The sequence below is a fragment of the Lytechinus variegatus genome, chromosome 4 (assembly GCF_018143015.1).
Source record: "Lytechinus variegatus isolate NC3 chromosome 4, Lvar_3.0, whole genome shotgun sequence".
In the NCBI taxonomy this organism is placed as follows: Eukaryota; Metazoa; Echinodermata; class Echinoidea; order Temnopleuroida; family Toxopneustidae; genus Lytechinus; species Lytechinus variegatus.
In genome coordinates this window covers 47,282,229-47,296,826 of record NC_054743.1, presented here as the reverse complement: position 1 = coordinate 47,296,826, position 14,598 = coordinate 47,282,229, and the positions used below count along the sequence as shown (strand labels likewise).

The 14,598-nt window shown below is 38.0% G+C and overlaps 1 protein-coding gene across 1 annotated transcript; it reads right to left on the bottom strand.

Moving 5' to 3' along the window:
* Positions 1-12,168: 12,168 nt before the first annotated feature.
* LOC121413038 lies at positions 12,169-12,987 on the bottom strand. The gene has a single exon (XM_041605801.1). The coding sequence runs from the start codon at positions 12,985-12,987 to the stop codon at positions 12,169-12,171; it is 819 nt and encodes a 272-aa protein (XP_041461735.1).
* Between the last annotated feature and the right edge of the window lie 1,611 nt (positions 12,988-14,598).

Sequence of the window (14,598 nt, the reverse complement as noted above, 5' to 3'; positions counted from 1 at the left end):
CCCTCGACCGGCTCATTTCAAAAATAAATTGGCGTGTTTGAAGACACCGTCGGGGGAGCAGATTCATCAACTCAAACAGCAAAATGGCCCTAATCCTTCCGCCAGTCAAAATATAGTCCAAAATTGGTGATATTTCTTCCCAATTAGGGAAAAGGAAGTTCAGTAATTACCAAAAATAGAATCAGTGTTAGATGTACAATCATATGCATACACTTTGTCAATCAGCCATATCAAAATAAAAAAAATAGCAATGGGTTGGCTCGAATGAATATCTATGGCCTACCACTAGTAATTAGGCCCGTGAGACCTGTATTGTATGGCACATGAAGGTTTCTTTTTAATTTACCTTCCTGGCTTTTCTTCAACATCTGTACACTCACTTTATCACAAAGAAATGCATGAAATATACAGATGTGTTATGTAATGACCATTTCTAATGTTATTCCTAATGTGTAGTGCCCTATGGATTTACACACATCCTACATGCCTATATGTAGCTCAACAATGGATGCAATGTAGGGCCCAAATCCTATAATGCAAATTGTAGATATGAATAGTGTGCATATCTGGATTCAAGATCTGCCCACAATATAAATACCAGATTCACATGAGTTTAATTAGATAACAATAAAAAGAAATGAGAATCAACATACAAGCATACTATAAATTCACATCTTCCTATGACAAGGGCCCAAGCCAGGGTGTAAGAGAAAGAGACAGGGGGTTAGATGGCTTGTATTCTAAATGGATGGGGGCTAGTCTGGCTAGAAGTCAGTAAAAGTTGAACAAGATAGCAGTATGTAGAACTCATTCTCAGCCCCCCCCCCCCCACATACTAACTATGCTTTTTCTCTACCCCCCCCCCCCCCCCTCCCTCTTGAATCCACCACTCTTCAGCCAAATTCTAAAGTTTTCTCTTCTCATTCCCTTCCCCATGAACCAATTTCACAAGCACAATTGATGCAAGGCCTATCTAATGTGTACTTTATCTCGTGATGGGTGCAATACACGATTTACAGCAGCGCTTGTCGGTATACAAAAACACACGACAACATGCTAGCAAGTCCCACGCACAGCCTACACAGCCTAGCCTGGCCCTAGGACCTAGGTACACAAACACAGAGTTAGTTACTAATAACAACTTGTTACCTGTAGTACCCCTATGTAGCCTTGTATAGCCATGAAGTTCAGTTTTTGGACCTCTTGATGATTGAAACATGTCTACTAGTAAAAACAATCTGCTACTGAAGAGTTGGGCAGGTATTTCATCCACTAAGGAATTCCCCATGTAATAGGCTATGCCAGGTTATATATAGGTCTCACAGGCCTAATTCATTCCCCATAGACTCATGTGTTAAATTGGCACTTTAAAAAATTCATAAAAAATAAGGATGAAATTCGGGGGTCGAATGTTTACTACCAATGGATAGGATTTATATCTGGCAATCCATATCTGACCAGAAAAGGGTCCCTCGACCGGCTCATTTCAAAAATAAATTGGCGTGTTTGAAGACACCGTCGGGGGGAGCAGATTCATCAACTCAAACAGCAAAATGGCCCTAATCCTTCCGCCAGTCAAAATATAGTCCAAAATTGGTGATATTTCTTCCCAATTAGGGAAAAGGAAGTTCAGTAATTACCAAAAATAGAATCAGTGTTAGATGTACAATCATATGCATACACTTTGTCAATCAGCCATATCAAAATAAAAAAAATAGCAATGGGTTGGCTCGAATGAATATCTATGCCTACCACTAGTAATTAGGCCCGTGAGACCTGTATTGTATGGCACATGAAGGTTTCTTTTAATTTACCTTCCTGGCTTTTCTTCAACATCTGTACACTCACTTTATCACAAAGAAATGCATGAAATATACAGATGTGTTATGTAATGACCATTTCTAATGTTATTCCTAATGTGTAGTGCCCTATGGATTTACACACATCCTACATGCCTATATGTAGCTCAACAATGGATGCAATGTAGGGCCCAAATCCTATAATGCAAATTGTAGATATGAATAGTGTGCATATCTGGATTCAAGATCTGCCCACAATATAAATACCAGATTCACATGAGTTTAATTAGATAACAATAAAAAGAAATGAGAATCAACATACAAGCATACTATAAATTCACATCTTCCTATGACAAGGGCCCAAGCCAGGGTGTAAGAGAAAGAGACAGGGGGTTAGATGGCTTGTATTCTAAATGGATGGGGGCTAGTCTGGCTAGAAGTCAGTAAAAGTTGAACAAGATAGCAGTATGTAGAACTCATTCTCAGCCCCCCCCCCCACATACTAACTATGCTTTTTCTCTACCCCCCCCCCCCCCTCCCTCTTGAATCCACCACTCTTCAGCCAAATTCTAAAGTTTTCTCTTCTCATTCCCTTCCCCATGAACCAATTTCACAAGCACAATTGATGCAAGGCCTATCTAATGTGTACTTTATCTCGTGATGGGTGCAATACACGATTTACAGCAGCGCTTGTCGGTATACAAAAACACACGACAACATGCTAGCAAGTCCCACGCACAGCCTACACAGCCTAGCCTGGCCCTAGGACCTAGGTACACAAACACAGAGTTAGTTACTAATAACAACTTGTTACCTGTAGTACCCCCTATGTAGCCTTGTATAGCCATGAAGTTCAGTTTTTGGACCTCTTGATGATTGAAACATGTCTACTAGTAAAAACAATCTGCTACTGAAGAGTTGGGCAGGTATTTCATCCACTAAGGAATTCCCCATGTAATAGGCTATGCCAGGTTATATATAGGTCTCACAGGCCTAATTCATTCCCCATAGACTCATGTGTTAAATTGGCACTTTAAAAAATTCATAAAAAATAAGGATGAAATTCGGGGGTCGAATGTTTACTACCAATGGATAGGATTTATATCTGGCAATCCATATCTGACCAGAAAAGGGTCCCTCGACCGGCTCATTTCAAAAATAAATTGGCGTGTTTGAAGACACCGTCGGGGGGAGCAGATTCATCAACTCAAACAGCAAAATGGCCCTAATCCTTCCGCCAGTCAAAATATAGTCCAAAATTGGTGATATTTCTTCCCAATTAGGGAAAAGGAAGTTCAGTAATTACCAAAAATAGAATCAGTGTTAGATGTACAATCATATGCATACACTTTGTCAATCAGCCATATCAAAATAAAAAAAATAGCAATGGGTTGGCTCGAATGAATATCTATGGCCTACCACTAGTAATTAGGCCCGTGAGACCTGTATTGTATGGCACATGAAGGTTTCTTTTTAATTTACCTTCCTGGCTTTTCTTCAACATCTGTACACTCACTTTATCACAAAGAAATGCATGAAATATACAGATGTGTTATGTAATGACCATTTCTAATGTTATTCCTAATGTGTAGTGCCCTATGGATTTACACACATCCTACATGCCTATATGTAGCTCAACAATGGATGCAATGTAGGGCCCAAATCCTATAATGCAAATTGTAGATATGAATAGTGTGCATATCTGGATTCAAGATCTGCCCACAATATAAATACCAGATTCACATGAGTTTAATTAGATAACAATAAAAAGAAATGAGAATCAACATACAAGCATACTATAAATTCACATCTTCCTATGACAAGGGCCCAAGCCAGGGTGTAAGAGAAAGAGACAGGGGGTTAGATGGCTTGTATTCTAAATGGATGGGGGCTAGTCTGGCTAGAAGTCAGTAAAAGTTGAACAAGATAGCAGTATGTAGAACTCATTCTCAGCCCCCCCCCCCCACATACTAACTATGCTTTTTCTCTACCCCCCCCCCCCCCTCCCTCTTGAATCCACCACTCTTCAGCCAAATTCTAAAGTTTTCTCTTCTCATTCCCTTCCCCATGAACCAATTTCACAAGCACAATTGATGCAAGGCCTATCTAATGTGTACTTTATCTCGTGATGGGTGCAATACACGATTTACAGCAGCGCTTGTCGGTATACAAAAACACACGACAACATGCTAGCAAGTCCCACGCACAGCCTACACAGCCTAGCCTGGCCCTAGGACCTAGGTACACAAACACAGAGTTAGTTACTAATAACAACTTGTTACCTGTAGTACCCCCTATGTAGCCTTGTATAGCCATGAAGTTCAGTTTTTGGACCTCTTGATGATTGAAACATGTCTACTAGTAAAAACAATCTGCTACTGAAGAGTTGGGCAGGTATTTCATCCACTAAGGAATTCCCCATGTAATAGGCTATGCCAGGTTATATATAGGTCTCACAGGCCTAATTCATTCCCCATAGACTCATGTGTTAAATTGGCACTTTAAAAAATTCATAAAAAATAAGGATGAAATTCGGGGGTCGAATGTTTACTACCAATGGATAGGATTTATATCTGGCAATCCATATCTGACCAGAAAAGGGTCCCTCGACCGGCTCATTTCAAAAATAAATTGGCGTGTTTGAAGACACCGTCGGGGGGAGCAGATTCATCAACTCAAACAGCAAAATGGCCCTAATCCTTCCGCCAGTCAAAATATAGTCCAAAATTGGTGATATTTCTTCCCAATTAGGGAAAAGGAAGTTCAGTAATTACCAAAAATAGAATCAGTGTTAGATGTACAATCATATGCATACACTTTGTCAATCAGCCATATCAAAATAAAAAAAATAGCAATGGGTTGGCTCGAATGAATATCTATGGCCTACCACTAGTAATTAGGCCCGTGAGACCTGTATTGTATGGCACATGAAGGTTTCTTTTTAATTTACCTTCCTGGCTTTTCTTCAACATCTGTACACTCACTTTATCACAAAGAAATGCATGAAATATACAGATGTGTTATGTAATGACCATTTCTAATGTTATTCCTAATGTGTAGTGCCCTATGGATTTACACACATCCTACATGCCTATATGTAGCTCAACAATGGATGCAATGTAGGGCCCAAATCCTATAATGCAAATTGTAGATATGAATAGTGTGCATATCTGGATTCAAGATCTGCCCACAATATAAATACCAGATTCACATGAGTTTAATTAGATAACAATAAAAAGAAATGAGAATCAACATACAAGCATACTATAAATTCACATCTTCCTATGACAAGGGCCAAGCCAGGGTGTAAGAGAAAGAGACAGGGGGTTAGATGGCTTGTATTCTAAATGGATGGGGGCTAGTCTGGCTAGAAGTCAGTAAAAGTTGAACAAGATAGCAGTATGTAGAACTCATTCTCAGCCCCCCCCCCCCCACATACTAACTATGCTTTTTCTCTACCCCCCCCCCCCCCTCCCTCTTGAATCCACCACTCTTCAGCCAAATTCTAAAGTTTTCTCTTCTCATTCCCTTCCCCATGAACCAATTTCACAAGCACAATTGATGCAAGGCCTATCTAATGTGTACTTTATCTCGTGATGGGTGCAATACACGATTTACAGCAGCGCTTGTCGGTATACAAAAACACACGACAACATGCTAGCAAGTCCCACGCACAGCCTACACAGCCTAGCCTGGCCCTAGGACCTAGGTACACAAACACAGAGTTAGTTACTAATAACAACTTGTTACCTGTAGTACCCCCTATGTAGCCTTGTATAGCCATGAAGTTCAGTTTTTGGACCTCTTGATGATTGAAACATGTCTACTAGTAAAAACAATCTGCTACTGAAGAGTTGGGCAGGTATTTCATCCACTAAGGAATTCCCCATGTAATAGGCTATGCCAGGTTATATATAGGTCTCACAGGCCTAATTCATTCCCCATAGACTCATGTGTTAAATTGGCACTTTAAAAAATTCATAAAAAATAAGGATGAAATTCGGGGGTCGAATGTTTACTACCAATGGATAGGATTTATATCTGGCAATCCATATCTGACCAGAAAAGGGTCCCTCGACCGGCTCATTTCAAAAATAAATTGGCGTGTTTGAAGACACCGTCGGGGGGAGCAGATTCATCAACTCAAACAGCAAAATGGCCCTAATCCTTCCGCCAGTCAAAATATAGTCCAAAATTGGTGATATTTCTTCCCAATTAGGGAAAAGGAAGTTCAGTAATTACCAAAAATAGAATCAGTGTTAGATGTACAATCATATGCATACACTTTGTCAATCAGCCATATCAAAATAAAAAAAATAGCAATGGGTTGGCTCGAATGAATATCTATGGCCTACCACTAGTAATTAGGCCCGTGAGACCTGTATTGTATGGCACATGAAGGTTTCTTTTTAATTTACCTTCCTGGCTTTTCTTCAACATCTGTACACTCACTTTATCACAAAGAAATGCATGAAATATACAGATGTGTTATGTAATGACCATTTCTAATGTTATTCCTAATGTGTAGTGCCCTATGGATTTACACACATCCTACATGCCTATATGTAGCTCAACAATGGATGCAATGTAGGGCCCAAATCCTATAATGCAAATTGTAGATATGAATAGTGTGCATATCTGGATTCAAGATCTGCCCACAATATAAATACCAGATTCACATGAGTTTAATTAGATAACAATAAAAAGAAATGAGAATCAACATACAAGCATACTATAAATTCACATCTTCCTATGACAAGGGCCCAAGCCAGGGTGTAAGAGAAAGAGACAGGGGGTTAGATGGCTTGTATTCTAAATGGATGGGGGCTAGTCTGGCTAGAAGTCAGTAAAAGTTGAACAAGATAGCAGTATGTAGAACTCATTCTCAGCCCCCCCCCCCCACATACTAACTATGCTTTTTCTCTACCCCCCCCCCCTCCCTCTTGAATCCACCACTCTTCAGCCAAATTCTAAAGTTTTCTCTTCTCATTCCCTTCCCCATGAACCAATTTCACAAGCACAATTGATGCAAGGCCTATCTAATGTGTACTTTATCTCGTGATGGGTGCAATACACGATTTACAGCAGCGCTTGTCGGTATACAAAAACACACGACAACATGCTAGCAAGTCCCACGCACAGCCTACACAGCCTAGCCTGGCCCTAGGACCTAGGTACACAAACACAGAGTTAGTTACTAATAACAACTTGTTACCTGTAGTACCCCCTATGTAGCCTTGTATAGCCATGAAGTTCAGTTTTTGGACCTCTTGATGATTGAAACATGTCTACTAGTAAAAACAATCTGCTACTGAAGAGTTGGGCAGGTATTTCATCCACTAAGGAATTCCCCATGTAATAGGCTATGCCAGGTTATATATAGGTCTCACAGGCCTAATTCATTCCCCATAGACTCATGTGTTAAATTGGCACTTTAAAAAATTCATAAAAAATAAGGATGAAATTCGGGGGTCGAATGTTTACTACCAATGGATAGGATTTATATCTGGCAATCCATATCTGACCAGAAAAGGGTCCCTCGACCGGCTCATTTCAAAAATAAATTGGCGTGTTTGAAGACACCGTCGGGGGGAGCAGATTCATCAACTCAAACAGCAAAATGGCCCTAATCCTTCCGCCAGTCAAAATATAGTCCAAAATTGGTGATATTTCTTCCCAATTAGGGAAAAGGAAGTTCAGTAATTACCAAAAATAGAATCAGTGTTAGATGTACAATCATATGCATACACTTTGTCAATCAGCCATATCAAAATAAAAAAAATAGCAATGGGTTGGCTCGAATGAATATCTATGGCCTACCACTAGTAATTAGGCCCGTGAGACCCTAAGAAGAGGGTAGTTGATTGATATTGAATATGATGGCGCTCTTCAATCTCACCAGATTATACGCGCCAGTCGCTTTCGTAAGTAGGACGTCGTCGGCAAAGGGGATCCATACGACGTCAAACCATTGGTGACGATTATTATGAAGTATTAATATAGATTAATCACCCATCCACCTATTATATCAGTAAGTCCTACCACATTAAAAATCTTTGAGGAATAAACATATTAATACAAATAGAGAAATTGAATATCGCGCGTGCTAAAAGATTGTTCGTGAAAAAGGGCACAACAGCTAACCAATCGGCTACTAGCATGACTAGTTATATATTTAGTTAATTTCTTAAAATCTTAGTTATATAACAATTCAATTGTGACATCACATACAATTTCACGTTATTCTTTTGTTTTGTCTTTTCTTATTAATAGGAAATATCAATCCTTCTTTCATGTCTAGTGTTTGAAGAAAATGACACACACCTAACTGTCAAAACGGTTAGTAGCATATATAAAACATAGTAGTTCCCGCGTATAATCGGGATTAATCAACAATTGTTTTAGATTCGGGTCATTCATCTTAAGTTTATTAAACATGATGCGTCTCTCCTTTACATATTTTGAACAAAATAAAATATAATGTTCAATAGTCTCAAATACATTGCACACCTCACAGAGGCATGAAGAGTGCTGTTTAATTTGAAACATGTAATAGTTTAATTTGCACTTACCTATTGTGATTTGATGAAGGAGGCATTCCTCTTTCCGAGAAAAACCTTTTCTACAAGTCTGCTTAAAGAAATTATCGTGAATAACATATAAAAATCTACCATTTCTAGACGCATTCCAATCTGCTTGCCAGACACCTTTATAAAATGTCATACGTGAGCATGTTAATTTTTCGCGGCTCCTTTCTTGGCAGCTTTATCGACGATCTCATTGCCGTTAACATTACAATGTAAGGGAATCCATTCAAAATTAATACAGATATCTTTTAAAATAAATTTATGAATTTTGAATAAAATTTCATTAACAATAGTGTATTTTATGAAATATGAATCGATCATATTCAGTGCTGACAAAGAGTCGCAAAAAATTACAACGGAACATGGTTTATCAAAGGAGTCTAACCACTCAACTGCCATTAAAATGGCCACGAGTTCAGCTCTCATGATACTTACATAAGATAACCTGAAATACTTTTTTATTTTATATTGCGGAACATAAAATGCTGCCCCAGTTCTAAAATTATCCTGTTTGGATCCATCAGTATATATATGAAAGTAACCATTCCACACAATTCCAATTCTTACTAGAACTAGATCGATTTCATCTCGGCCGTTAGCATATCCTTTTTTCTAATTATACGATGTGCATAAAACGACAGAGGGCGGGACAAACGCCATTCCGGGATTTTTGTTAATAAGTTGTCTTGCTTCTCTACAAGTACCTCATCACTACAGGCTCGAAGATTGAAAGGTTTTTCCCCTTCCTTCCATTCGTGTCTGTTCGTATGTTCAATGAGAATTTCTCTACTTGGATGACATGAAGTACTTAACAACAAATAATATCTAAATTTATCATTAAACAGTTTTCTCCGAAGATACAACGGTAGTTCACCGGTCAAAACTTGTAGAGACTCGAATGATACATTGTATATCGTTCCTGTAATGATTTTCAAAGCTCTATATTGTATAGAGTCAAGCTTTTTCTTAAGAGATGTACAAGCAGAGTCATACATTTCACTTCCATAGTCTAAAACAGATAAAATAAGACCTTTGTATATCATCATTAAAATTTCATACCTATTCCCCCAGGACGTACCAGAAACACAACGTAATAAATTCAATCTTTTCTTACATTTATCAATAATCGCATTAATGTGGCTAGACCAGGTTAGTTTCGAGTCTAACCACATACCAAGAAATTTGAACTGCTCACCATGAGGCAAAATATGCCCATTTATTTTCAAAGTAATATCTTTCTTTTGTTTATTGGTAAAAACTAAAACTACAGACGTAGTGTGAGAAATATTTAATTTCCATCTCCAGCACCAGATTTCGATTTCATGGAGGGCTTCTTGCAGCTTATGGCGAACCAGATCTAAGTTTGAGCTAGTAAACCAAATCGCGATATCATCTGCATAACATGATAGTTTTACTCCACTTTCTTTAACCTTTAAGTCATTTAACATCAATGTAAAAATGACAGGACTTAATGAGCTCCCTTGCGGGATTCCATGCTCTAATACATACTTTTCTGACATACTATTGTTAACTTTCACGTTACAAAATCTATTTCTTAAGAAAGCTCTAATAAAGAAAAATAATTTTCCACTAATATCCAACAATGACAACTTTTTCAAGAGACCTCCTTTCCATAACGAATCATACGCCTTTTCCAGGTCTAGAAAAACTGCCACGGTGTATTTTTCTCCTTCAATGCTAAATGAACATCTGTTTCAAGCCTGATCTTCGACACTACGATATTTGCAGAATCCTGACTGAAGTGGGTTTAACGTTTTCTTATTATCTAAAAACCAATTCAGACGGTTTTTAATCATTTTCTCCATGACTTTAAACAGGGTTGATAATAAAGAAATAGGTCTATAGGACGACACTAAACTAGGATCCTTTCCAGGTTTCAAAATAGGTATTTGAACAACTTCATACCACTGACAAGGGAAATGTGAAGTTTTCCACATGTCGTTGTACAGATCTAAAATAACATCAAGCGCTATTTGGGGTAAGTTTTTTTAACATAATCGAAAGAATATCGTCCTTACCTGGCGCTGAGTTTTTCAAATCTTGTAAAACACTCATCATTTCATTCATGTTAAAATCGTCATTAATGCAGTCATCATTCGACATTTCTTTAAATAAATTATCTTCATTTCCACCATCATTATTATAAAAAGATCTGTCAATAGACTTGAAAAAATGGGCAACTGCATTAGCCTTATTTTCAGATTCACTAACGATATTGCCGTCAACGATTAGATTGTGGAAAATATGAGTATTCATTGCGCTATCTCTAATTCCTTTTACTTGTTTCCATACTTTTCCGATATCTGTAAATCTATTCATTTTACCGCAGTATTTAGACCAATAGTCATATCGTGCTCGCCGTTGCACCTTCTGAGCAGATGCTTTCTTTTTCAAGTATAGTTGAACATCATTTCAATCATAATATCTTCGTAATCTGTTTTTAATGTGATTTCTCTCCGCCACCGCTTTTTGACATGCTTCGTTCCACCAGGGAGTTATTTTACCTCTGTTTTCTCCTCCTCTTCGCACTCGACGAATACACCTTTTCGAAGCATTCAAGATTACCTTAACTATCATATCATATCGTCCTTGAATATCCAAATTACATGCCGAGTAATGTCTCTTGTAATTTAGATTAAGTTATTCATTTTTAATAGCTTTTCTATACTCTTCCCAGTTTACGTTTCTAAAACTTCATCTACGACCTATATCTGCATTTTCTTTAATATTTACCGTTATTTGTCTGTATTAATTTCAACACGATTGCATTGTGGTCGCTGCCAAAGTTATTTGTCAATACTTGCCACTCAATACTACAAGCTAGTTCCTTGGAGACTATAGATAAATCCAACATGGAATAAGAACCAAAGTGTGGGTCTAGTCTTGTTGGTGATCCGTCATTGAGTAACGCTAGATCATTAATCTCCATGAAAGATTCAACAGTTTTTCCGTTGGAGTCAAGCTTGCTGCTCCCCCATAGAGGATTTAGGCTATTAAAGTCACCTAAAATAATAAGCTTCCCTGGCACATTTATAATCCTGAAGTTTAATTCTTCTAGTTCAATCTTTTTACAGGGATTATAATAATTGATAATGGAAATAACTCCTTTCTTTGAAAAAATATCTACCCTTTGATATTCGATGAACTCTTGGACTTTTATAACCTGGAAAGCGATGTCCTTTTTAAAATACATAGCTAGACCACCTCTCCTACCATCCTGTCTGTTTCTACAAACACAAAAGTAATTAGGAATGAACGACACATTAAAATCATTAAACCATGTTTCCTGAATACAAATAATGTCTGGGTTGGAACCCAGTAAATTATTATCAAATATAGAAGTTATAAAGTCCGACCCATGCGAAATCATGCCTTGAGCATTCCACTGGACTATTACTAGATCAGAGACAGACTGTTTTATTTAAGGTGACACTTGACCATTTCCATGGTTATGTCTGTCTTTAAGAAATTACGACTAGCATGTACAACAGATTCCAAAAACTGATCATCATTTTCAGACTGTGGTAACTTACGTATCACAAATAGAATAAACATAATGAAATCCATGGGTGCTACACTCATTAATGTGTTGACATTATCTTTCTTTTTGTTATTCGAATCAGTTCCTTGCCCTGACTCCTTATCTCTTTCCCGCCTTCCTTCATTGTTCCTTTGTACTAATCGGATTGGGTGCGGAATCTTTGATTGTTGGATTGATCCGTGGTCAGATGCCATTGAATTTGAAATGGGACCAACATTCTTTAGTTTCCTTTGAGTCGTTTTTTTTTAGTATCGCTAGTACTAATGGTCTTACTGGCTTCTTCCACAATTTCACTTTTTTCAGTGAGATACACCCTAGTCGCTTGTGCGTATGTTATGTTTTCCTTCAATTTAACCTTCTGTATTTGTTTAGCCTCTATGTAAATTTTGCAACCTTGATACGCCGCCGAGTGTTTATCTCCACATCTAAAGCATTTTCGATTTTCCTTTTGTGTGCACTCTTCAAAATCATGTTCCCCTCCACATCGCAGTTTACCCTTGAAATTTTCCTTCATGTGCCCAAAAAGTTGACATTTGTGACACCTTGGCACAGGTGGACTAAAGTTGTCTACACGTTTAAGCTGATACAGAAAGTTTACTGTCTCGGGGTTATTCTTGCCTTTGAAGGTGATGAGAACTGATGGGGTTGATACTATTTCACCATTGACTTCCTTCATAAAACGCTTAGCATGAATTACCTTCTGATCTTTCAATACTTCTGCAATTTCCTCATTACTTATTTGAGTATCTATTCTATGAAAAGCACCTTTCGCTGTGAAATCATGATTATCTTCATAACGCGTTGCTTTAACGTCTACACCAGCAAGCTTGGTTAGTTCCAACAATTTCATGACTTGTGTGTCATTCTCACATTTCAAAATCATCATATTTTTCACTTTCTCTTTTCCATTCAGATTGCCTACAAGATTGTGAATTTCTTTGAACACCTGTACTGGGTTTGCTCTGCAAATATTCTTATTTTCAAGTCCAACAATGACTACCCTCCTACTTGAATGCGTAGGAGTAGAGAATTTGGGCATTTTACTGTTCTTCTTATTTATAGTACTATCGCTATTGATCCTAACCCTTGCCCTTTTCTTAGCCGATCGGATAGAATTTCTATTGATCGCCGTTTTCCAAGAACAATTCGATTCATCATCACTGTCCTCATCATGGACAGTGTGATCATCGGATGATATCACTAATTCATCTGGCGCTTACCTAAATATATTACTCGCTGCTGCTAAATAATCCTCTTCGCCCGAGGACATCGAAAAGTATGCGCCATAATTATCTATTTTACAAGAACATAATAATCTTTAGCTAGGCCAATTGATAAATTGAAATTAGTCTCTTACCAGTTAACACAGTGTTAATAAGGTAAAACTATGAATGAAAATGAGTGAATATCACCATGGGAACGACTATGATGGTCACCCAAGCCTCCAACTCCGCTCACCGCGGCAACTGGACTGTTCAATCCTCGATCGACTACAACTGGTGATCAGTCAGAATTCAATTTCGTTCAACAGAAAAGGGAGAGCAGGCCGATGGACTGGGGGTGGCTAGGAAGCGGCACAGATCCCGGTGAAGAGCGGGGTGTAGCCGACTTGAATCTCCCGCCAAAACGTCTATGTGTAAACAACACTGCTGCAGAGCTCCTGTCAAAAGCGTCCGCTTAGCTTGGGCGTTTGCACTCTTCTGCCCTGTAGCGCCTGAAGGTTCTAACGTAGAGGGCGCATGGGGAGGAGAATAGGGCACACATGAGTATTACAGACCCCCATTCACTCACGTGTTATATCATAGCTCATCAAAAAATCATTAAAAATCAATCCCTCGATAGATTTTGCTTTAATTCACTGACATTAGTCACAATTAACAGGACATTAAGACTTGATATGTTAATCAGGTACTTGACCAGCTCAATCAAAAGTTAAATGGCCTGAAATAAGACTAACCATAATTTCGGCCAGTTCATTGCCACAAAAACCAGAACTGCATTGTGGGTAATAATAATTAAAATGAAATACAAAAATGCAGTCTAGCCTCCCCAAACGCCTTGATTATGAAAGAGTATTAAAATAGCATTATGTCTATCGTTTTTCTTTTGATATACAAACATTTGATCTATTTTTAATGAATTATTTTAATCAATAAAGTCATGTGATCTTTACTTACGCCTGTCCGGCATGCTTTGCGCGCGGTTGAATTACTCTCATGTGCCCAATAACGAACGGAAAACAGATAAAAGATCGGGGGAGATACAAGAATTGTAATCCAGATTAATCGGTAAATATTGACCTATATAATCAGTATTGTTCATGATTGGATTATGGAATACTTACTAAATAAATTGTGTTAATGTGAATGAAAACTGATCACAGAAGGATTCTTATTTTAGCGTGAATCAATGGTGTGTGATTGACGTATACGTGATTTCAATGAGAGCTACATTGGAGCACACGGAGAAGATTGATTTGGCGAGATTTGAGAGTGGGGAGCGTTACAATACTTATTCAATGAAAGTTTGCTTTATGTTAGACCTACACTACAAATTGATATTTTGTGTTGGTTGATTGGTGTGTATTTATGAAGTTAATTATTTATCAAAGATCTTGCTCTATTTCATTCCAGGTTGATTCAAAAGAAAA